Source organism: Equus caballus, chromosome 6 (genome assembly GCF_041296265.1).
Source record: "Equus caballus isolate H_3958 breed thoroughbred chromosome 6, TB-T2T, whole genome shotgun sequence".
Classification (NCBI taxonomy): domain Eukaryota; kingdom Metazoa; phylum Chordata; class Mammalia; order Perissodactyla; family Equidae; genus Equus; species Equus caballus.
The window spans coordinates 5,185,933-5,212,219 of record NC_091689.1 but is presented as its reverse complement, the minus strand read 5'-3'; the positions used below and the strand labels follow the sequence as shown (position 1 = coordinate 5,212,219).

The 26,287-nt window shown below is 37.8% G+C and overlaps 1 protein-coding gene across 1 annotated transcript in view; it reads left to right on the top strand.

Moving 5' to 3' along the window:
- Window positions 1-26,083, top strand: part of ABCA12 (ATP binding cassette subfamily A member 12) — a 159,652-nt gene extending 133,569 nt beyond the window's left edge. Inside the window, exons 39-53 of the mRNA XM_014740290.3 lie at window positions 1,287-1,392; window positions 5,604-5,658; window positions 6,228-6,405; window positions 7,892-8,007; window positions 9,476-9,635; window positions 10,741-10,994; window positions 13,094-13,298; window positions 14,150-14,259; window positions 14,829-14,970; window positions 16,004-16,138; window positions 18,467-18,570; window positions 19,773-19,865; window positions 21,511-21,616; window positions 24,395-24,532; window positions 25,878-26,083. Of these exons, the coding sequence (XP_014595776.1) occupies window positions 1,287-1,392; window positions 5,604-5,658; window positions 6,228-6,405; window positions 7,892-8,007; window positions 9,476-9,635; window positions 10,741-10,994; window positions 13,094-13,298; window positions 14,150-14,259; window positions 14,829-14,970; window positions 16,004-16,138; window positions 18,467-18,570; window positions 19,773-19,865; window positions 21,511-21,616; window positions 24,395-24,532; window positions 25,878-25,985 (2,010 nt within the window). The 3' untranslated portion in view covers window positions 25,986-26,083. The remainder of the gene's footprint in view (window positions 1-1,286; window positions 1,393-5,603; window positions 5,659-6,227; window positions 6,406-7,891; window positions 8,008-9,475; window positions 9,636-10,740; window positions 10,995-13,093; window positions 13,299-14,149; window positions 14,260-14,828; window positions 14,971-16,003; window positions 16,139-18,466; window positions 18,571-19,772; window positions 19,866-21,510; window positions 21,617-24,394; window positions 24,533-25,877) is intronic.
- The last annotated feature ends 204 nt before the right edge of the window (window positions 26,084-26,287 follow it).

Sequence of the window (26,287 nt, the reverse complement as noted above, 5' to 3'; positions counted from 1 at the left end):
TAAGGGAGAGAGAGAGTATTACGATTTGGTAGGACACAGGGTCAAGGAGAAGATGTTCTGGATGTTGGTAATTTTGTTTTTCAACCTGAGTATTGGTTCAATGGGTGTACTCCCTTTATAATTTTTTGTTAAACTACACAGTTCTAGACATATTTTTATGTGTGCATATACATTTAACCTTGCTTTTTAAGGAACATGGAAACTTAAGAGAATTTGATGGATAGAAATAATCCTGTTGACTTTTTTTCTTCTAGATTGTACCTATGCTTTGAAACCAGCTAGAGTCACAGAATCAGATACATAGGAGCACCTATCTGATTGAGAGTAGTCTTTGGAATTTTAAATTGTCCTTCATATATTTCTCATTTGGTAGTAAAAGATATCCACAACCCTGGGGGAAGTGGAGAAGCTAATATTCATTTAGCAGCTGTTGTAAGCCAAGCTCTAGTATCACCTTTTACACAAACCACCTAACTTCATCCTCACAGCATCCCTCTAGATAGATACCATTGGGCCTGTTTTAGCTGATTTTCACAGGCTCATGTAGAAAGCAAACAGTAGTGCTGGGGGTTTGAATGCTTGTCCCTCTTTGTTCCTTTCTTCTCTCTCACACACACAGAGCAAATATTCTTGCATAAACAAGGGAGTTCTAACATTAAATAATTTCTCTGCAAAACAGATTTGTAATTTTGAATTATGAACTGGACTTCGTGAATTAAAGCATACCAGTATTTAAATCCCTCTGCTTTTGACATAGAGGGTAAAGTAACTCACTTCCTGGTGAGTTAGAACTAGGAATAGAAAGTTAATGGAGGAATTTCAAGGTTATCAATTTTGTTACTATGGACACAATGCTTGTGTATGCATTTAATGTCTTTGTATAGCTGGCCCATATGCCATTAATTTTTATTATTACTGCTGAGAGCCAGGATGCCTTAGTTCTAGCCCCAGAATCACTCGATCAGCCACAGAATTGGAGATAATAACAATTTCTCCAGTTTATCTGAAGCTCTGCTGATAGACAAGATCAGGAAGAACTCATAACTTGGTGCTATCACACAGAAAGAATCCTGTTTTCCCAATCTCTGCTCATCTCTAAGTTGGAAACTTAGAGATCTGTGGTCAGCACAGTGTGGGGTGTGGTTCAGAATCTTCCAAAGCAAAATAAGTTATTGGGAAATTGGTGCTTTTCTTTCATATGTAACTTCTGTAGGCTGTCAGATGTAAAGATAACCTAATTTATTTGAGCAATAGTGCTGATCTTGCCTTCCTGTGGAATTTAACAGGTGTGGTATGATCCAGAAGGCTACCACTCCCTTCCAGCCTACCTCAACAGCTTGAATAATTTCCTCCTACGAGTTAACATGTCAGAACACGACGCTGCCCGTCACGGTAAAGTTATCTGTACAGAAGCCTCTTATCTTGCATGTTAGATCCCATTTCTTCCTATGAGCAGTTATTTTATGGTATCTAGATCACAGAATTTTAAAAGGAGTTTGGAAGTAGTAACTACCACCAAGTGGAACATTCTGGATAATCCCCTTAATGTCAGGTTAATCTAGTTTCCTCATTTACCAAGTTAGGATAAAGAGACTGACTTCATGGGGCTGGTCTGGTGGCGTAGTGGTTAAGTTTGCATGCTCTGCTTTGGTGGTTCGCGGGTTTGGATCCTGCATGCAGACCTACACACTTCTCACTAAGCCAAGCTGTGGCAGTGCCCCACATACAAAATAGAGGAAGATTGACACAGATGTTAGGTCAGTGACAATCTTCCTCACCAAAAAAAAAAAAGTTGACTTCCTGCTTATTTCTGCTCTTGCATTTAGTACTATATCTCACAGGAAAATATTTTCTATCTAGTCACTTGTATATCAACTAACAAATTAAAAATAATTAATGTTAATAAATAAAGTTCACAATCTAAACTTGAAGACAAAACTTTTAAGCTAAAGAGTTCTACACCTGACCAAAAGTGTTACCATTAATCGAGCACTTACCATCCAGCCCCTGCTTTCTATGAAACATTGCCAATCTTACAAGCACCGTTTCAGGATAAGTATTATTGTTTCCTACTATTATTTCTCTGGGGCTCTGAAGCAGGATTTGAACCCAGGTCTGTCTGACTCCTGCCTCCTTGTTTTTCTAGTACTCCGTACTCCAATCTTCATTTGTCCAATACTTATCTAGACACAGTCAGGTCTACTTCAGTTGGATTTCCCAAGAGGCTTCCATAGAGTCTTTAAAATAGGGTTTGGAAGTTGAATGAGACTAATGCATTCTTTTCTAATTCAGTTACTGTTCATCAAACTGTTTCAACTTTGTAAGCTTTGCTCAAATTATTTTCCCATATTGATCCTAAAAAAACAATAGAAAAGATGGAGAAAAACTGAATAGCATGTTTGCTGACCAACACTGAGTTTCAAGCCTAATAAATAGGCTAACAAATAGCCTATTAAATAGAAAAAAAGACACAACACATCCTTTAGAAATGCCGACGTCTACTTTTCTTTCATCTCCCTACTGTTGAGCATAATAGTGTGTGCTGTCTATTCTGGTGATTATAGAAGTAAACTGCAGAGTCAAATACTCATCCTAGCAACAGAATCTTTTGGAGTCTTCATTTCAGAGAAAACGGTATTTTCCCTAACTGCTTTGGCATTTTCTTAGCAGGAGGAATCACAAATAAAATAACAAGGGGGCCAGTCTGGTGGCGTAGAGGTTAGGTTCACACCCTCCGCTTCAGTGGCCTGGAGTTCCTAAGTTTGGGTCCTGAACGTGGTCCTAGCACCACTCGTCAAGCCACACTGTGGCAGCATCCCACATAAAATAGAGGAAGACTGGCACAGATGTTAGCTCAGTGACAATCTTCCTCAAAGAAAAAAGAGGAAGATTGGCAACAGATGTTGGCTCAGGGCCAATCTTCCTCACCAAAAAGGAAAGAAAAGAACTAGATTGATAGATAGTCCTTAGATCTAGAACATAGTAAAAGGCTTAATCAAAAGTGGTAAATTAAATTAAATGGTGACTAAAGCCAGGCAGGTCTAGTATAACCTGGTTTAAAATACTATTGAACGCTTGACTTTCAGTAGGATGTCTTATTCAGAGCAGAAGACATTTGTTGCTATGACAGATAATGAAAGTATAAAAGCTATAGAATGACTAGCGGAAAATAGCAGATGTATGTAGGTGAAAACAAGAGACCAGTGCCACTTTCAGAAGGTCAGCTTCTGAAGCACATACTCAGGTTTTATCTGTCATTAGTGTTCTTTACCCAGATCAAAGCAATCGAAGTCACTCTGGACTCCAGCAGGCTTGTTGTGGCTCCTACCACTGTGTTTTTTTAAGTTAGAGAGTCTAAAGAACTAAGAATTCTGGAACATAAACTTTATGTTGATCCTAAAAAGAAGTTTGGTTTTTTTTTTATTTAAAAATAAGGCTTAGCTTGAGTTATAGAGAGATTGTGCCATCTATATTTTATTAAATTTTCTTATACAGACTTGTGACAGTGGTAGCTTCCCACTCTCCCTGGAAGGAGTCTGATTTCTTTCAAAGAAGCAATCCAGGTTCCCCTGAAATACTTTTACTGTTTTGTGATGCATGTGGGGGCTCTACCAGGCTAGTATTGTCTTTAAAAATCAACTCAATTATCCTCCTGCCACCTTCACCCACTACACTAGCTTTTTAAAGCCATCTTTGCTGGATTCCACATGAATTGGGATTTTGCTTTAGCTGTAAAATGGATTTTCTTTGAATTCTAACATGCTAATAAACATCTTTTAATTGGCTTTCCTTTGCAATGTCAATATCTATGATATTCATGTGGTTCCCTCTAGTGGTTAATTTCACGTCAAAATTCTGTTCTTTTGTCCTAAAGAATATAGGTTTGCTTGTTTTCCCTAACAAATGTTGCACAACTAGGCTCTTTTTCAAAAATACTGACACATTGCTGCCTGCACCCTGCTGTTCATTCTTGTCCTTCATTGCATTAGCAGCAATAGTGGGTGGAAAGCATCTCATTTTAGGTTTACAACTGTAGAGACGACAGAAAATGTCCTATTTTTAATGTATATTGTATGTGGGGGAAACAATTGAAATTTAAGATTCAATTAGATTTAATAAGCATTCATTGACTAATCGCTGTCCTCAAGACTTTATGCTGGATGCTGTAGAACCCAGAGAAGATTTTGATACAGACCCCCAACTCTGACACATTTACTTGATCTTTCAGCTAAAGATATGTATAAACAATTGGTTCAGCACCATTTTTCATAGTGGAATAAATTTATTTTCAAAGATCCCTCTGGTGAACTAGAGTATTTCTTGACTCAAATACAAAACAGAAATAAAAGAAATGTTTGCCTCCTGCCTATATTATAATTCAGCAACAAGGTTTAAGTAGGACCCTGAGGAAAATTGAATCTCGTAAAAAGAGAGCTCATTAACATCATAAAAGATAAGAAAATTTCCTACCCCCAATGAAATGATTAAAATTAAGGTCAAATTTGTTACTGTTGTTAGTTTCTTTGTTTTGCTTTAACCATATATTATTTTCTGTAACATATAACAATTGCAGAATTCAACCTCAAAATATGTCACATTCTACTTAATAAAAATTATAAATTTAAGTTAATAGAATATAACTTTAGAATAATCTATTACATTTTGGTGCTGTGAAAGGGCCTTAATTACCTAACATAATGAGCATATACTATATGAGCAGTAAGTGAGAAAGTTCTGGCTCAGCTTTTCATTCTCTAGGAACAAATATTTAAGAGCTATCTTCTTCCCATTTCCTATCATTCTTTTCCAAAATTTCTTGGACAGTATAGACCTTGTCTTCACACTCTGGTCCTTGGGAAACTGTTGCTGGCCCACTTTGACTCTGGCTAATCAAGGTCCTCTAAAGAAAGAGAGAAAAGAACCTTGTTTTGATCTCAGAAAGTATAATCAACTCTGGGGATCCCAATAATTTAGGATGGTATTGGAATTAAGTGACTACTTTCCCAGAGCCAACTAGTTTCTCTGAATCCTCCTGGATATTTATGTCTCAGTGAGAAATCTCTTGGGAGTGGCTGAATCTCCCAAGCTCTCCTCTGGTGGAGTTCTGGAGCAATAGGCATCTTAGGAGTAGTAAAAGATAAGGAGGGGTCCTCCCAGGCTACAGCATTTCCCCACCATGGCCAATAGCACAATAAAGAGGGATGGCTGTGGTGTCTGTTCTTTATAGGATCCTCATATAATTTGTCTCCCTTTGAGTTGCTCCTTTAAATGTCGTATATTTCTGAAGTGCTGCAGAAATGCAAACATATATGTGACCAGATAGAAAGAAGAAAGTGCAAACAATTGCTTAAATGTAATAGAAGGGAAAACGCTATATAAGAATTGTAAATTCTTATCCCTTCCCCAAAGTTCCCATACACCTAATTGTATGGGATTGAGATTAGGGGAAAAAAACCAATCATTTTCCTTTAAAAAATTATCCCCAAAGTAAAATTCTTGAGATCATTGCATAAGGAGGAAAGTATTCTGTATGATTTGTCTAAAAATTGGTATTTCTGGTTAACTGAACTCCTACTAAGGAAAAGAACTGTCTCTTCTTTAAGGCATTATCATGTACAGCCATCCCTATCCAGGAGTGCAAGACCAAGAACAAGCCACGTAAGTAGATATCTCCGGCATGACACTTTCTCCTTGGCTTATGGAGCCTCTGTCTAAAGTACTATAATTGGAAATCACAGTTGTATCTGAATGAATGCCAATCTAGAAGAACTGGCAATATAAGCCACTGACTGGGATAAAAGGAAGTTTCTGAAAGAGTGTACAGTGGGGTTGCCAAGTACAGCTTGTTGACTGCAGACTCACAGAATCTGCCTCTTTATAAGTCAAGTGGCTGGGAGCTTCATCAATTCAATTTCCCTGCATAGCAGTTAAGTGCTATTTCTATGCTCAAGAACTACGTATCCCTTGCATACACCCCATAACCCTTGGAGACTGAGGTTTTTCTATCAAATATCCCCAGTCAATTCAGACACACGAGAGCTGCATTTATTCCAGGGTCATAGCCAAGTCATAGAGAAGATATTATCTGGCTGCCTTGCAGGAGGACTTACTTGTGTCACAGCCAACCCTTAGACTGTGTTGTTGATGGTTTTAGTCATGAATCTTTCTGAAAGGCAAAGACTTCCGAAAACTTATGTGTGTTTTCCTCTCCCTATTGCTCACTATAGAATGAGCAGCTTAATCGATATTTTAGTGGCACTCTCCATCCTGATGGGCTACTCTGTCACCACCGCCAGCTTTGTCACCTACGTTGTAAAGGAGCATCAGACCAAAGCCAAGCAGCTGCAGCACATTTCAGGCCTCGGTGTGACATGCTACTGGGTCACCAATTTCATTTATGACATGGTGAGTAACTTGTGTCGTTGAAGGAAGGACAAGATTGGTTTGGGGAAAAGACATCAGTTTTATATTCAAGATTTATTTACCCTAGTTTGTTCAGATCATTACCATAAAGTTAGCAAATTCATCAAAGAAATAATTTGCAACAGGCTTATATTCATCCAGGGGTTGGAGGAAAGAGAAATCCACATACCCTCATCTCTGTGGTCTTAGGACCACCTGTATCTGATTCCCCAGGACACTTGAAAGGCAGATTCCTGGGCCCCACTTTAGACCTATCAGATCCATATCTTTGGAGTGGAGCCTGGAGAATATGCGTTTTTAACAAAATCCCCACAGGTATTTTATGCCCACTGAAGTTCGAGAACCACTACTGTGGAGAAATAGAAGTTTAGCGGAATAGCTTTGCCCAATGGTACCAAATAATCAAGCTTATAAAAATTTAATCAACCAATAGTGAAAACTTCAAAGTAGCAGCCCCTGCTGAACAACACATTAGAGAAGATTAGTAGGGACAATAAAGGATGAATTTCATTGATAGCGCCTTCATTTGCATAAAATTGTCCCAAAGTTCAGATGGTTATTCTCAACTCCAAATGTGCCAGTGTTGGCCAAAAGCCCAGGATGGGTATACATTTGGCTGGTGATTATGGTGAAATTTCTAAGATGCTGTAAAGATCACTGATTTGAAGGGTTGGAGAGTAATTAACTGCATATCCATTTTGTTAATGTATCCAGTGAGGTCTGAAATGCGTTTGTTGTAGAAGTCAAATTCAAAAGAATGGTAATTCTCTGGACTTACTAGGAGTTTTAATGTTAAGAAAGCTTCAAGTGCACACTTTTGTGAAGGGCTACTTACTACTTAGATTCTGTTGTTATGTATCTGGTGTTCATTCTAACTTAGGAGATTTTCCCCCCAAATTAAATTACCATCTCTTTCATTGTGTGTGTCTTACTGCAAACTCCTTAACATTTAATGTTTCTACTTGTCAATGAAACACTGAGTTCTTTGTTCATACACCTGTGATTCTGAGAATGTTTGGGACCTGCTGCCCTGCTGTTTTTCACAGAGTGGCTCACACTGATAATCAAGCCTTAGAAATCAAACATCTGAGAAAGTTCCAGCATTCAAAATGAAATCAATACTTTGAGGACTGAATCTAATACCAAGATTCCTGACTGTTTTATCTTTCTTACTGAACCTCTGTCATCGGATGATCCCAAGTCTCAAAGCCTAGAGGCAGGAACACCAGGCACTCCATGTATATCTATACAGATGGAGACAGGCTTGACCTCATATTGCAGGAGACAAATTCTAGAGCGAAATCAATGTAAAATAAACTAAGCATTATAAGGAACAGGAACATAAATAAAAATTCATTCCTTCAAATATTTCTAGGTCAACTTGTTACAGTTTTAGACTTGAAGGGCTATTGATTTTTTCTGAAAGATGTTTGCCATATATTAAGCATAGTTTTACATTTTCCCATAGGTCTTCTACTTGGTGCCTGTAGCATTTTCGATTGGTGTCATTGCAATTTTCAAGTTACCTGCCTTCTACAGTGGAAACAATCTAGGCGCTGTCTCTCTCCTACTTCTGCTGTTTGGGTAAGCTACAGTGAAAGAATTAACAGAATTAAACACTCCTAGGCAGGAACAAGACCTAATCTCATTAGCTAATTTACAATGATCTTGGGGTTTCATTAGCCATGAGTGATGACTAACAATACATCACACTTGCTAGTCCACAGTTTGTAAAGTACAATTCTTCTGAAAATGAATGTTGTTATTAATAGCAATACCCACCATTAATGAGCACTTACTGTGTACCAAGTTGTTGCGTTTAGCAATATGTGTGTAATTTAATTTACGTTAAACTAGAAGCTTTAGAATGATCAGAAAAATGTGTATACATATATGGATTTATATATTGACAAGTTATGAGTATATATGGCATTATAACGTACATATATTCGTGTGTATTTATTTTATTTGTATTTTTATAGATGTCTACAACGCACGCATAATATTGTTTCTGTATTAGGGTAATACAGGTTGACATAATCAGCACTTAGCATAGTAATTCTGTCTGCCCTGAATGCACGGGCAGTATCCACTTAGTTAGCAATCATAGCTGATGAAGGATCTCTCTGTCCCTAGTTCTACTTCATTACCCCAAAGCAGGTTCAAGTATTTGCTCAAAACAGGACATCCAGCTCCTAAGCATGCGCCATCTGCTTACCTGGCTTACAATAACGTCATTATTTTTTATTTTTTCTCAACTTTAAATTATAAGATTTATATTGATTAAACTCATATTTTTGAGCAAAAAAAAAAAACCAAAAAAAAAGTCTTGCCTGGGTGAAATAACACCATCTTTAGGAGGAATTAATTTGCAGTTGTAATGATGTAGGACTACTCAAGGTTCCTTAAAAGAGAGACTTCTTACTGTCATTTAAAAAATATCCTTTGGATTTTTTTTAAAGGAGTCCCTTTCCTTAATAGATAAATAAGAATTTAGATGGAGTCACAAAGTGAAAATAAACATTAGAGATGAGTTGTCAAACCTTGTGGCTAGAGCTCTCTTTTATTCCTGTTTTTGACCAAAACAAAGAAAGTTAATTACAGCATAATTTTCATTCAGCCAGCCCTGGTGGTCTGGTGGATAAGATGCAGCACACTCACACCGAGGCCTGGGTTTGTTTCCCGGTCAGGGTACAACACCATCCATCTGTCAGTTGTCACACTGTGGCCGCTGCATGTTGCTGTGATGCTGAAAGCTCTGCCACTGGGCTTTCAAATACCAGCAGGGTCACCCACGTGGACGGGTTTCAGCAGAGCTTCCAGACTAAGATAGACTAAGAAGGACCTGGCCACCCAATTCTGAAAAAATTGGCCACAAAAACCCTGTGAATAACAGCAGAGCATTGTCTGATAGAGTGCTGGAAGGTGAGAAGGTGGCGCAAAAAGACCAGGCAGGGTTCCACTTTGCTATCCACAGTGCCGCTAGGAGTTGGAATCGACTCCAGAGCACTAACAATAACAAACTTTAAATCTTAATATTATTAACATACAGGTATGCCACGTTTTCTTGGATGTACTTGCTGGCTGGGCTCTTCCATGAAACAGGAATGGCTTTCATCACTTATGTCTGCATCAACCTTTTTTTCGGCATCAATTCCATTGTTTCCCTGTCGGTGGTATACTTTCTTTCCAAGGAAAAGCCTAATGACCCGGTAAGGTCTTTTATTAGTCTGCTAAACTTCAGTGAATGTATCAAACGCTTCAACATATTCAGGGTAGAAAGATTTTTGGTATGTTGTATCCTCTAAATAGAAAAGAGGAATTTCATTTGCTTCTATTAAATTTAGTAGAGAAGAAACTACGGCCTTTCAAAATTCTTTTTAGGCTCTATCTGGGTTAATGCTTCTGATTGTATTTCCCAGTGTCAAAACTATTGACATTTGATAAGGCTTGAATGGGATGATGGAGGTGGAATCAGATGCACTGTATGCCACTACAAAAATCATACAACCAATCGATCAGCTGAACTTTATACTCCTTAACAAATTATTATGGTATGGTAGTGACAGGGACAATGGTTTAGTTATTTGACATGGGTTAAGATTCATTTCAACATTCGCAGAAGGGAAACCTAATTCATTCCCTTTCAATCATGTGTTAGAGTCTACTTCATTGTAGTCATCACTTTCCATTCAGAGCTGACAATTATGATTAGTGAGAAAGGAAGCACTAACAGTGCCAGGCAGTTGAATGGAAATGAATAGAGAGGAAATGAAGTGAAGTGAAAAATAGACAAGCACACTACAGGAGGAAGAAGAAATTTCATGAGGTGCAAGTGGTTGGCCCCAAGAGTGAATAACGTGAAAATGAGCCATTTGCTCCTCGTTGAGATAGGTTGTCTCTCCTTCCATCTCATTTCACCATTTTAGTCCCTCTTCAAGAAGGGATTACCTGAGGTCCTGAAACTCTACTGTACTGAATACCTCCTTTACTCAGGCACCTACCAATGCCCGGCATCAGACCCCAACACCCCAGCTGTTCCTACATTCCTGTCTAGAAATGATTCTGCCTCCAGGACTTTGTCTGGCACCTTAGTCATCTCAAAAAAATATAATCCTTTTCTACTTTTATTTTAGTAATAAATCTCCACTATTTGGTTACAGTAGATATTTATACGTAAATTCAGCATACGTGTGAAATAATTACCAATCTAGATAAGCTTCTCAGGTTTCAATATTTGTCTACAGCTAGCTTTAAATTTTTGTCAATTTGTTGGATGTCTAACACTGAGCTTCACTTTTATTTCTCTTATTTCAGACTTTAGAACTTATTTCTGAAACTCTCAAGCGCATTTTCCTGATTTTCCCACAATTCTGTTTTGGCTACGGTTTGATTGAACTTTCTCAACAACAGTCAGTCCTAGACTTCTTGAGAGCATATGGAGTGGAGTACCCAAGCGAAACCTTTGAGATGGATAAACTGGGCGCCATGTTTGTGGCTTTGGTTGCTCAGGGCACCATGTTCTTTTTCTTGCGACTCTTAATCAATGAGTGGTTAATAAAGAAACTCAGGTAAATACAATGAACACATGTGTTTGACAACCATGATGGAACTCAATTCAAAACATTCAAGGAGGGGTCAATAGTCTAAGGTCTTCCATTAGTAATATGGAAATTTTTTGCTCAAAATCTTTAAAAAATTATAGCATGATTCACCATTCATTTCATTCAGTAAATAGTTATCAAACCTTAGTATGCGTCTGCAAGTATTGCTGTGAAGTACACGTTGAAGATAAGTATAGAGAGAAGTATAGAGTGAAGGAGTAAGATTAAATAAGCACAAGTTAGCCTTAAGGAAATTAAGATTGAGTGGTGGAGAGAAAATATGTACGTAAACAAAAGATGAGGTCTTTGAGTTAAGTTTGGAAGAATAGAAAAGAGAAATGGGGAAAGAGGATTCAGTGTGTAGCATATTAGCAAAGGATTTAGGAAAAGAAAATTGAGTAAAGTCAGGACAGAATCCTAAATGAAAAGAAAGACACATCCCATTGACCCACCAATTCCATTTCTAGGAATTTTTCCTACAGATATGCTCACACATATGCAGAATTATGTATGTATAAAGATAGTCATCACAACAACAATTCCTAATAGCAAAAGAATGAAAACAACCTAAATGTCCTTCATTTAGGGACTGATTAAATTATATATATACATTCATAAATTAAACACTATGCAGCCATTGGAAAGAATGATGCAGTTCTCTATGTAATATTTGGGGTTACTTACAATATTTATTAAGTGAAAAATGCAAGGTTCAGAACTATGTATAAAGTATATCACCATTTGAGTTAAAAAGAAAAGAAAGGTGTATTATTGATGCATACATATGAATAGGCTATCTCTAATTGTGGGTGCCTCTGCTGAAAAGACCTGCACGTAGTTGAAGGAGATTTACTTTTTGTTATATATTCTTTAGTGCCATTTTAATTTTAATATATGATGTGCATGTAATCGTGTATCACCTATTGAAAAATAAACTTTAAATTAATAATAGTAAAAAAGAAAGACGAGCAAAGAGAGAAAAAAATCTTAGGGCACATTTGAGAAAAGAGTAATACGATATGATTAGAACATAGAATAAATGTAATGAAAAAGTAGGAATTAAAGCATGAGGTTGGGAGACTATGGAGTCTATTGAATGCTTGGATAAAGAGATATGGTTTGGAATTTATTCACCAAGCAAATAGTAGTCTTATTAAAGGTTTTCGAACAAAAAGCAATATGATCAAATGGTGCTTTAGAAGATGTGATTTTGTGGAGGTAATGCAGATTAGAATAGAAGAGTGAGAGACACTGAGCAGTTTGCAGTTCCTGGAAAAATCTAGGTGAGAAAGAGTGGAAGCCTATGATGGTAATAGACATGGACAGAAAGTGATCGATGACAGAGTATTATAAGGCATTTCCAGTGCCGAGAGACTGACTGCGTGAGTGGACTTTGGTATGGAGAAGATTCAAAGAAAGCATCACAGCAGGAATCTCTGGGGATATCATTAAAAGAAGCGGGACATTGCGAGGACTGCCAGAATGGATTTGTTGGGTTTTTAAATTTTGTTTGGTTTCATTTGCTTTGGTATTTGTTAGGCAAGATACTGGGGTGGGTTTGAGACAGGGAATTTTCAGGGCTGTTAACCTTAACATATTGGCTAGATCCTAGGTGAGATATTCACAATAAAAAGAATGTAGAATAACATTCACATTATTGATGATAAAACAAGAAATTGACAAGATTGGAAAAAAAGGTGATCATTCGTTGTGCGCTTTTAGGTAGTAAGTCTTACTAATGACTCTGATCTCTGTTCGGAAGCAACTTTCAAACCCAAATGACCCCCTTGTTACTGAAATTAGGATTCTGAATTGCAGCAGTGGATCTGTAAGCATTTAAAGCATGGAAAGTGAAAGCTCTCTCCCAAATATCATAGCAAATATGGTGAAGAGCATCCATACTAATTTTTAAATTTTTTGAGGAGCATATAATGCATAACAAACTTTAAGATAAACCCACTATGTGATAGCATGCTTTTAGTGAAGTGAGAACCCAATAAAAATGTCAGACTTGAGTGATGCCATTTCAAAATCATTGATGCCAAATCATTGGGTCCATCTTTCAGAATCTTCTTCAGAAAATTCAGTTCTTCACCTGTAATGGAAATAACAGATGAAGATGAAGATGTGCGAGCTGAAAGGTTAAGAGTTGAGAACGGTGGGGATGAATTTGACCTCGTGCAACTCCATTGTCTCACAAAGACCTACCAACTTATCCACAAAAAGATTATAGCTGTAAATAACATCAGCATTGGGATACCTGCTGGGGAGGTGAGGAACAATGTCTGGTCTGTAACTGTCCTTTTTATTGGCACAATAAGTGACAAATAAAAATCATTATCCTTCCTTAATTTTTTTCTAGAAATGTGAAAGTCAACCTCTGAATATTTTGATGCAGTCTATACATAAAATTTACACCTGTCCCTATGTTACTTACCCTATAAGTCTCCCCTCTTGGCAGGGAGGATGCACCACACACCACGTCCTGAGCACCTTCCCAAGCTACCGTCCTCCCAGGGGTGGACTTTCAGTCAAGAAGCCCGTGTAGGGTGCAGTCTTCAGCTGTTAGTTTCCAGGCCTCTTCAAAAGGCAACATAAAGAAATCAGTTTACAGAAGTGAGGTCCTACAACTGCATCCATATTTATTCCTGCCATTTTCCTGGAAGCCATGTTAAGGCAGAGCGGCAACCTAAATGCATCACATATCTTCGATAGCATAAAAAAAATGATTGCTTCAGTAGCTTATTCAGTAAAGTTATGATTTTGTGTGAATAATGTGAAATCTAGGAAGATAATTACTTCATCAGCTTAGTAGATCTTACTTGTGGGGCCTTTTATCACGTTGCACAGAGGTGTACTGTAAGATGACGTGTAAAACAAGTCCCGTGTATATATACAGTGTTCAGGTGGTTAAAGGAAAAAAAGCTAGGTAAGCACTCCTTTGTTTCAAAAGAGAAAGCTTTATCAAATGCCAACAGTCCACTATGATATCCATGAATAATTCCAGGATTTATTTTTCCTGGTAATTTATTTCCCCCAAGGAGAAGGAGGAAAGCGATACAATAGTAACATGTCTTTGGTTTGGATTAAGGTTTGCGTCTCTTTTTCTCTCCCCAAACCAGTGCTTTGGGCTTCTTGGGGTCAACGGAGCAGGAAAGACCACTATCTTCAAGATGCTGACTGGAGACATAATTCCTTCAAGCGGAAACATTTTGATCAGAAATAAGACTGGGTATGAAAAATAAATACTTCAACTTACTGAGCACCACAGAATTAAATGAGAAAAATCATTAAAATGAACTCTTTATGTTATTTTGTGGTTATATTATGAAATCCTTAGGGAAAGAACAACTTTCCAAGCAAGTGGAAATTTTTAAGCCTTTAAATGTGACTATGGTGGTGGGATTATTTACCTCTTTTTATCAGAATCACTAATCACCATGACCAAAATAGAGCTATCTTCCAACATTTGGGGGCTGGGAGGGAAATATCTTTTCTAGTTTTTTTTTTTTTTTGAGGAATATTAGCCCTGAGCTAACATCTGCTGCCAACCTTCCTCTTTTTGCTGAGGAAGACTGGCCCTGAGCTAACATCTGTGCCCATCTTCCTCTATTTTATATGTGGGATGCCTACTACAGCATGGCTTGCCAAGCAGTGCGTAGGTCCACACCTGGGATCCGAATGGTGAACACCGGGAGCCCAAGGCAGAACGTGTGAACTTAACAGCTGCGCCACTGGGCCGGCCCCTGCGAGGGAAATATCTTTTGAAACTCATGTGTCTTTTTGATTCTCTGGATCCAGATCTCTGGCTCACGTTGATTCTCATAGCTCGTTAGTTGGCTACTGTCCTCAGGAAGATGCCTTAGACGACCTGGTAACTGTGGAAGAACATTTGTATTTCTATGCTAGGATACATGGAATTCCAGAAAAAGATATTAAAGAAGTGAGTATAAATGTGAAAAACTAGTTCATTTGAAAACCATGGTTATTTCTGCTTCCCACCCACCCACCTTCAAGACCAAGCTGACTTCTAGAAAACTACGACATTTTCCTCCTGACGATGATAATGGGTACAGTCTTAGCTTGATCGTGTATATTATATACGCACTTCTGAACTCAGCTTTAGAAACGCGTTGGCCCGTGCTTGTGCAGGCACCTTTTGAGAACCATCACATAACGGATCGCTTGTTTCGGGCTCTGGGTTGAGCATTGGCGCGTGATGCCTGTCCACACTTTAGTGCTCAGATAAGTATAGAAACATGGAAATACCTACAAAATAGCCCAGTAAAATAGAATAGCTTCCAATTTTATTTTTCAATGTGATTTGTAGTTCACTACAATTATTTGCCTTTTTAATGGAATGGCTAAACCTGAGGGCAGTTTCCTCTACTCTTGCAACCATGGGACCTGTTGAAACCTTCCTAGGATCCCGCTATTTGCCAAGGCTATTTAACTACAGAAATAGCTACAGGAACCCAAAATTCCTAAGTTAATATGCTAAACTTTTGATACTGGGTCAGTTTTAAATAGATTTAAAGGCTTTGTGACAACTCGCCCCTCAGTAAGAGGAAAAATGAAACAGAGACCACAATCAGTGAGAAAACTGCCTTGTGAAGGGGTGAATTCTGTTTTAGTTCTTTTAAGCTCTGCCAGGAAATCCTGTGCTAATGCAGCAGAAAGAACAATTGTAAACACACACATACGCACACGCATGTGCGCACACACACACACATTTGGGGGAAAAGAATTCCATTTGAAAGGGAGACTTTACAGAATTGCTCTCTTTAAATGAACTATTAATTTTTAAGTGGACCTTTGAAAGTAAAACAAAAATTTATGTTGAATTTAAATGTTTGAATTTTGGGGGGTATTTATTTCTTCATACTAAAGCTTTGTTTCACAAATAGCTTTCGTTCTATTCGGTGCTGTAAGGGTTTGGTGGGAATGGCCAGCCTGACTCTCTCTTCTGCCCACAGACTGTTCATCGACTCCTGAGAAGGCTTCACCTCATGCCCTACCAGGACAGGACCACCTCTATGTGCAGTTATGGCACAAAGAGAAAATTATCCACTGCCCTGGCCTTGATAGGGAAACCTTCCATTCTACTGCTGGTAAGGGAATCATCGTGAAAAAGGCTACTCCATAATTAGGACTACATGTCCAATTGTGTGTGTTGTGACTTTTCATTTTCATTATTGTAATAAGCATTTATTGAGGTCTCACTATGTGCTGGTTATACTATATGCCCTTAAAAATGTTTTTGCCTGGAGCCAGGCCTGGTGGCCTTAGTGGTTAACTTTGGTGCATTCCACTTCAGCAGCCCTGGTTTGGTTCCTGGGCACAGACCTACACCACTCATTGGTGGCCATGCTGTGGTGACAACCCACATAGAAAATAGAGAAAGATTGTCACAGATGTTAGCTCAGGGTGAATCTTCCTCAGGAAAACAACAACAAAAAAATTTTTTTACTTGAAGCTGTGGCTCAGTCAGTTTCAGAGGAAACACTTAGGAGAATTGAAAGTAGCTGAAACAAATTCAGGATATTCAAATGAGTGAGTAAAATGATGGACTACGGTAGAATTTGATTCCCAGTTGCTGAAGAAATCAGCTCTGTTAGTAACAGGTGATCTAACATATTTTCCAACTTCTACCAAAAAGGAAAGACACATTTTCAGACAATGTGTTGTGCTAAAATGTTATTTCCTTGTTACTTAAAAATATGAGTTATCTAGCTTGGGATGTGATGGACAATATGCCATTCTACTTTATGTGACTATTTTGGAGGCAAGAAATGAATTCCACAATTATATTTTGGTTAAGAGATAGAAAATTAAATTGACCACCCGGAAATAGAAATTCCATGTAAGGATAACACAGCATTCTGCTCCCCAGGCCAAATGTTGTGAAAGGTGCTTATTTCAGAGAAATAAGCTTGCCCTTATTTTGGAAGATTTCCTTCATTCAAGCACTTCCAAACTCCAAAAGAGCCTTAACTATATGCAATAAAAATCTAATTATGAATTACCACATTATTCCAGGGATTAAGTCATACAGTCAGTTCATTTAAACTGCCCAGATAAGAGTGATGCACAACCCATCTTTCTGTGATCCCGGAAGCTTATAATGCATCCCATCCCCCCCGCCAATCGATGCTTATGGTGGAATTCTATTGTGTAAGTGTCTATTAAATTAAACAAAACAATCCTTAGGCACCCCATGAGATAATAGATGTAAAATACTTTCAAATGTTTAAAATGCTATGCAAATGTTATGTATTAATGAGCCAAACTGAAATATAGGCTATGAGAGAAAGATACTGTGTTTTCTTCTGTATGCATTTACTATATATGCTATTGTCTTCAAAAATAGGAACAATAGAAACAGTGACAACATATCCTTTACTGTTTCCCCAAAGTAACTCTTTCCTTTCCTTAAATTTAAATTTTACCCCTTAACATAAAAACCAGCTTCTGGTGTTCCTATGTACATACTTTCCATTACAGATATACATTTTTAATTTTTACCAAATCTTGACCTATAATTCATTTTTAATCATGTGTCAGGATCTATTATTCCTTGTTTAGGTTATCCATTGCTACATTTCTAATTTTGTGTCTGAGCAGTTTTTCAAAACATAACTTACTTTAAAATATAATTTATATCTTTCTATTTGGCAGTTTCTGCAAATCTTATTCTTATTTCCCCAGGACTATTAAATTTCAATTAATAACATAAAACTAAAAATACACCTCAAACATATTAACTGAAAAATCAAATTGTGTCTTTTCTACTTCACATACCATATTATCACTCACAGCCATAATTCTGCTGTCAGCAGCAAGGTAGCAATCTTGCTGATGTAGCTTCAAATATATATGTGACAATGTAGTATTACATGTAAAAACTCTGCTTTGTCAGTAATTGAAGCAGAATTTTTTCCAAAGAAATATAAGAGACAAGTGTAAAGTAACAGGGTGTCAACTTCACTGGGACACTTTTTAAAACAGATTGACAATTTTTTTTTAAAGATTTTATTTTTTTCCTTTTTCTCCCCAAAGCCCCCCGGGTTCATAGTTGTATATTCTTCATTGTGGGTCCTTCTAGTTGTGGCATGTGGGACACTGCCTCAGCGTGGTTTGATGAGCAGTGCCATGTCCGCGCCCAGGGTTCGAACCAACGAAACACAGGGCCACCTGCAGCGGAGCGCGCGAACTTAACCACTCGGCCATGGGGCCAGCCCTCAGATTGACAATTTTTAATGATTAATTGTGAGCTTTTTGACAGCAGCAGAAAGAAGACTATTGAGCATAAAGCAAGTTAGTCACAAGACTTGGCAAAGTGATTTCTATTCCAGGCAAGTGAGATGTGGTGACTTGTGTAAAGAAATTCATCAAACATTAACTAATTTGATAGATTTTTCTTGTAACTTTCTACTAAGGATGAGCCGAGCTCTGGGATGGATCCTAAGTCAAAACGGCACCTCTGGAAGATCATTTCAGAGGAGGTGCAGAATAAATGCTCCGTCATCCTCACATCGCACAGGTAAACCGAGTGCAAGGACTTTAAAGTCAAACGACATGATTTTAGGATGATAGATGGGAAAAGGAAACCTCCTGTAACATACGTTGATATTGAGTGTCCACCACTGGATGAAAATATTTTATGTTTATAGTCATAGGAGCAAATGAGGGAGATTTCATGGTGAGAATCCAGCTCCTGCAGTGGGACAGGGCCTAGGCAATCTTTATCAAACAAATTTCTCATGACCTAAGGCCCTCTTAACGAGGACTTTCTATTCCCCGTCACACAAAGTTCAGCATCCTTCCACGTAGTACGCAAGGCCTTTTCTTATCTCGCCTCATCTAAATTTCTAGACTTTTTTTCCTACAACCCTCTCTTACCAGTCAATCTGAATGAGTCGTGGTTCCACATACACTCAGTGCCCTTTCCTATCACCAACCTCTTTCTTTGGCTTTGCTTTCTACCGGAAATGGCCTTTTCACAAAAATCTTTCCAAGTTCTAATCTTACCGGTCCTTTAAGAACCCCCTCACAGACCTCCTCCATGACAGAGACCCGTCCAATCAGTTAAGTGAAAAGCTACTAAAGCGTTTTATCTGTGCCTTTCTTGTCAAGTTGGCCTTGTATCAAGTTCATCCTTTCGTTGTGATTATCATAGAGTAGAAAAAGTGCTAGATTTGTTTATAATCAAGAGACTTGTTTATATTCTAGCCTTGCCCTGGCACACTGTATGTTCATTTCCATTAACTTTTGAATGAAGTGGACTGGGTGATGCTTAAGATCTCCTCCAGTGATTAGAGTCCATGAAATCTGAGATTATATAATCAAGTACAGGCTGACTAGTCACAAATACAAGACCATAAAAGCCAACTGAATACAGAGTATGAGGCATAATGAGAAAAAGCTCAGTAATATTTTGGAAATGTTCCTTAGGAGATGTGGCTCCTGAGTCAAGGCTTGAAAGAGCTTGGAAGAAATAGCATGCTTAATAGAGAGGGCATTCCAGGAGAGAGGTGGCCTCAAGTTTGAGAAGAAACAGGAATAAGCTCTATGTGAAGACATTGAACTTATATTTTAAAAGATTTTTTTGTTCTTTAAGGGAAAAGACATCTTAAGGAACTAAGTATTTTTAAGGTGCCAGAATACAACAGTTAAACTTATGTTCATGAACTTAAACTCAATTTTTGGTGCCCAGAATTCTGACGTGATTCTGCTGTCTTTCAGCATGGAAGAATGTGAAGCTCTCTGTACCAGGTTGGCCATTATGGTGAATGGAAGATTCCAGTGTATTGGATCTTTGCAGCATATAAAGAGCAGGTGAGGAACAAATGCATTATTTAACATATGATGTAGGGTAATCGATCTACCAGTGCCATCCTCACCTTCAAGGATTAGCTCAGCAGCCTATCCTGCAATAAGGAGTAAAATTGGAATGGAGAAGCTAATCATTGACTCACCTCAAAGTTAAATTATCTTCCTAAGGGTTAGATGTATTTTTAGTTCATAACCCCAAAAGCTAGAAGGCCTAAAAACTAAAAAAAATAAATAATAATAATAATCCACAACCAAAATACTCCCAGGAAGCAGCTTCAAGAGTTCACTGAAGGGGCCGGCCCGGTGGCGCAGCAGTTAAATGCACACATTCCGCTTCGGTGACCCAGGGTTCGCTAATTCGGATCCTGGGTGCAGACATGGCACCCCTTGGCAAGCCATGCTGTGGTAGGCATCCCACATATAAAGTAGAGGAAGATGGGCATGGATGTTAGCTTAGGGCCAGTCTTCCTCAGCAAAAAGAGGAGAATTGGCAGCAGTTAGCTCAGGCCTAATCTTCCTAAAAAAAAAGAGTTTACTGAATAAGAAATTAGAGCTTGACAAGTACATGAAGACACAGATTTTTATCTAGCAGGTTCATTTGCCATTTGCACAGGCTTTCAGTAGGCTATTTAACATTTTTACCACATTCAAAACCTTTTGATCAAGAATACATTGGGGAAATGTGCATAAATACCATACCATCAAATTAAAATTAAATTAATATTTTATATATTCCAGAGTGCATATGTATTTATACATATCCATGTTAATCTCCAAGCTTCATGGTGTGACTTTATACCTTTATCTGTACAACAATTTGTCTTTCTTTTACCATAGTATTAACCAAAATAAGAAAAAGGGATGAAAGATGTCTTATGTGTTGTTCTGAGAGAGCCTGTCGTGACTTGTTTACAAACTCTATTTTAGGTGCCAACAGTTAGCTAGTGTATTGATTTATTATTGATTTATTTTTATTTTTATTTATTTATTTTTTGAGGAAGATGAACCCGAGCTAACATCTGCCACCAATCCTCCTCTTTTTGCTGAGGAAGACTGGCCCTGAGCTATCATCTGTGCCCATCTTCCTCTACTTTATATGTGGGACGCCTGCCACAGCATGTCTTCCCAAGCCATGCGTAGGTCCGCACCCAGAATCTGAACTGGCCAATCCTGGGCCGCCAAAGCCAAAGTGGAACGTGCAAACTCAATGGCTCTGCTACTGGGCTGGCCCTGATTTATTATTTAATTTTAAAACCTCAATGACTTTAATCTTTACTGTTGACACCAAATCTCCAATGACTTGCCTCTCAAGACCTTGTTTGCTTTAAATTGGAAATTATTTAACCCCAGAAATGGACATTGATGGCCAACTCGTGAGTGCCAAAGAAAGCCAAGACTTTGTTTTCTTTCTAACAGAGTTTTTGTCCAGAGTCTGACTTTGTATAGTGGTAGAAATAAAAAAAGAATCATGCTGGTGCACTATTTCCAGTTTGCAACATGCCCTGAACTTTTATGGCAAAATGACTGTCTTCATATAAGAAAAGGGGTTGTAATGGTCAGCTTGGGTCCTGTTTCGTTATCTAGAATTCCAGGGGAGCTATTTCAGCAAAATGTAACTTCTCTTGTATTTTGCACTTTTTCTTTCTAGGTTTGGACGAGGATTTACGGTCAAGGTGCACTTGAAGAACACCAGAGTGAGCATGGAGGCCCTCACGAGGTTCATGCAACTGCACTTTCCAAAAACATACCTAAAGGCAAGTAAGAGATTGTCCTGTCTTTTGGCTTTGACCGCTTTTGTTGGTCATAATCTAATATTGTAGTAGATGTTTGCCATTTTCAAGTGGGCCATATCTTTATTATTAACCTTAATATATTTGTTAGTTCAAGATGCATAAGATACTCGGAAGCACACTTAATATGAGCAAACAGAATCTTCAAATTAATTACACATTTTTGCAGCTATTTAAAAGTAACGTAGCCTTTTTATATACCTTTATTTATTTCTTTATGATCATACTGTGTTAGTTTTTGAGTTGTGTACATAACTAGTTTACTAGTTATATGCATCAGGGAACTGAGGAATGATAGATATTATGTGACTAAGGGCATTTCTTCTTAGAAAAAAATTAGAGTTCCAGAATGTCACAGCTGGAAGAGAATATCTCCTTTGCTCCCTTCATTTGTAATTTAAGCCCAAAAAGTTTTGAGCAGAATTGCTTGGAAGTCAAGTTCTTAAGTCCCACACTAGTTGAAATATCATTCAATTACTTTCGTCTTACATATACAGTCATGCATTGCTTAATGATGGGGATACATTCTGAGAAATGTGTTGGTAGGCCATTTTGTCTTTGTGTGAACACCATAGAGTGTACTTTACACAAGTCTAGCTGGTATATCCTACTATACACCGAGGCTGTGTGATACTAATCTTATGGGACCACCGTCGTATATGCGGCCTGTCATCGATGGAAACATCCTTATGTGGCACATGACTGTACATATCAAGAGGATGGACGCACACAGATATATGCATCTGTGTCTCACATGCTACATACGTGAAATATACGCACTTGACAAAAAATTATCATTATAACAGCTCTGATGTATGGGTAATTTGTATAAGATGATTATAGCAAACGATTGTTTTTAAAAGGGGATCCGGTGCAGAATGGTGAAAAGAAGTTGGAAGACTCGGGCTGAGGTCCAGCTCTGCCTGTGTGATTTCCAGCAAGACATTTAAAATCTCTGAGCCTCATTTTTGCATTTATAAAATAGGAATAATGACATCCACTGCATAAGATTGATGTGAGAACTAAATGAGAAAACATCCACAAACATACTTTGTAAACTATAAGGCACCATATTAATGTGAAGTGATTTTAGAGAGCAAAGGAGTGCATTTTTAAAAACAATTCTTTTATTTCTACAAAATACCTTTGCCTCAACCTCCCAAGCCTTGGCTAAGTTCTCCAGGAAATAATAGCTTTTATGATTCTTATCATTGTCCATTTTCTTTCATCTAAATTAAAATCAAATTTAAAAAGTAAAGGACGCTTTTTTCTTGCACAAATCATGTTGGTCATAGTGCTTTTTCTTTCAGTGAATTTCTGGGTTGAACCTGTGTTAATTCACTGAGGGCTGAGATTTAGACCAGATTTTGCCCTGGTCTGTTCCTCATGGGACCAGGGCTATGCAAGGCCAATGCAGTGATGATAAAGTTTGATTTCTTCCAAAACGGACCACTCTTTATAAGTATGTGGTGCTTTCTAAACCTCTAAAGAGGAAATGGCAAAACAATGTGGGGGTACAAATAAGTAAGATAGCCTCATTGCAGTGACAGGTGTGATGCAAAAACGAGTCGGTGAGAGGGGCTGGGCAGCGAACAAAGGAATGAGAAGAGGCGTTTCCGGTAACGGAAGTCTGGAATCGCAGGCTACAGTACGCAGTCTAGATCCGACCCATGCAGGTTGCAGGGTAGATTCTGGAGTAAGAAAACACCCTGATCAAACTAATGTTTAGGAAATATTATCCTAGCTATTTTGTGCCAGAATAAATGAGTGTATATAGTTTTTGGCTTCTAAAGAACCTGTTGCAGTAACTCAGATGTGCAGTGATGAGCATCAGGTTACTAATAACGATGGTGCAAACAGAAGGAAAGGTTAAATTTGAGAGTTATTTTAGAGGGAAAATAAATAGTATATGGTAATATTAAATACACGGAAAAACAGGGCCTGGCCCCTTGGCCAAGTGGTTAAAGTTCCGTGTGCTCCACTTTGGTGGCCCAGGTTCTCAGGTTTGCATCCTGGGTGCAGACCTACGCCACTCATCAGCCATGCTGTGGTGGTGTCCCATATATAAAGTAGAGGAAGTTTGGCATAGATGTTAGCTCAGGGCCAATCTTTCTCATGAAAAAAAAAAGAAAAAGAAAAAACGCAGAAAAGCAAAATGTTAAAGATACCCCAAAGAACTAAGAATAGATTACTAAGTAGATGGTGATCCTATGGACTAAATAAACTGAAAAGAATTTTAGACTGAGCTGAGAAAGAATGTGGCATTATTTGAATGAGATTTTCCTAGGAAGTGCTTTGGAAATCTAGCATCTTTAGCCAATATAAATTGAACAGCTAATCTCTAGGTTTTTAGAACAAGTCTAATATTAAAAAAACCCGAAATTTCTAGAAGTGGTATCTGAAAAAGCCACTTACATGAACTAAGCATAATCTGACATCTGTAATATCATTCCACAATTTTTTTTTCTAGGTGAGACCACAATGACTTTATAAGTGCACACGAATGTAGAATGCTTTGGAATTTTCATTAGCTTTTTATTTGTTTTCTCTTTGACATTCATCAAACTTTTCCTCTCATCTTTGCAAGCTGTTAGTTTCAAAACATACCCATTGTTTACACTGTAGCATCATCTTCGGTGGAATGAACTTCAGGACTTGTATTAGCTTTTGGCCAAAGTTATGTCTAGTCAAGTCCATCTTACCTGACATTGCAAAACCCATCTTTTTCCTTTGGTCCTGCAGGATCAGCACCTGAGCATGCTAGAGTATCACGTGCCAGTCACGGCTGGAGGAGTAGCAAACATTTTTGATCTGCTGGAAACCAACAAGACTGCTTTGAATATCACAAATTTCTTAGTGAGTCAGACCACTCTGGAAGAGGTAAGCTGGATATCACGATCCATGTGCACAATATCACACATTAATTATTACACATTCTTATTATTTCTTTTTAATGACATTCAATTTGTTTTTAATTGAAGCAATATCTAATCTTGCACCTGAAAAACTTAGCTCAGTTTATTTCTAATGGCATTTTTGAGATGTTAGAAAAAAATGTGAAAAGCATGAACTAGTTTTTAATGGAGAAAAGATTTTTCCCTTCTACAAGATCTATATCCATCGGGTTCTAGGTATCTGTAAAGCAACAATGATTTTCACCTCTAAATCAAATAGCTGTTAACTTTCCTCATTTTCTCCTTGGTGGGTTTCTTAAGTAACATTTCTGTTGTTTGGCTTCCCGGCTTAAGGTAAGATGGGGGTATCTAAAGAGAATTTGGTGCTAAACCTTTAGCTCGTGTAGATTCAGGCCATCAAAGCAGTAAATGCAGGATTCTTTTGTTTCACTCACATCATCTGCCTTACATTTCTCTTCAATAACTTGAGGCTTCATGGGCTATCCTTCATCAACTTTGTACTGGTTTAGTTTTCTACAGCTCAACCAACCTGATATACAGAACACTGGATCCCATCTGTCGCTGGGATGGGTCTGAAAGTGAGGTCTTAGGGGCCTCTGAGTCAACGTAGGGTGCTACATTTTATGTACAATTTTTTTATGGGGATTTAAGGAAATTATGACTTTGCCGATCCAGATTTAGCCTTTGATTTGTAACCAACTACCATCACCTTGTCTGGCACAAAATAGACTCAATATTTCCTGGATGAATCTAGGACTAATAGAAAATGATTTTAAACAAAGTAATAAAGGTCTGCCTGCTAAATAATTGGATCACTGAACATAATGTTAATGTAGGCTTTCTATACAAATTATTAGTGCATTAACTCTTGAAACTAGCGACATTTCTCTCAATATCATCATATAAACATTTGATAAGGGTTTGGGTTCCTTGTTTATACTTGATAGAAATATTGACATAGATCATATAGATAAAAATATGTGGCTGTAGATCCTCAATTACAGCTTTAAATTTATATTAAGATTATAAATGTAGTTATAGTTGTAGATATCGGCATTATTTTCAAACCCCAGTTAAATTTGAATATCTAAATATTCAGATATTTAGTGAATATCAGGTATTCACTAGATCAGATAAAATATCAAATATTCAGATATACACATGCCTAGTGAGAGTGTGTATGTGTGTGGGCATGCCTCTCTAAAATCTAGCTTTCTCCATTTGCTCTCCCACTGTGTGTGTGTGAATTAACTTTATTTCTTCCTTTGGTTTATCAAGTACTAATGGCTTTATTTTCCTTGAAATATCAGGTTTTCATCAACTTTGCCAAAGACCAGAAGTCCTATGAAACTGCTGATAGCAGCAGCCAAGTTTCCACCATAAGCATTGACTCACAGGATGACCGGACAGAGTGTTAGTACCTCCAGGAAACCCAATCTCAGCCGATGGCCAATGGCTTCATTTTGAGGAAGAGCTACAGAAGATACCGCTTCCTCAAAATCTCTTCATTTTAAAGTATTATACTGTATGGAAAGTTGCAATTGTGTAAGTCTACCAAGTAACTGTAAGTGGGACGTTTTCTTTCTAAGGTCAGTGCATGCTGTTGGTACTGACATGAATTCCTGTGTACTCAAGACTGTGAGCATGTGAATTCTTACACAAAGGTGAAACCACCTGAAGATGAATGTCTTAATTTATTACTTTCAATAAAAAGACAGCT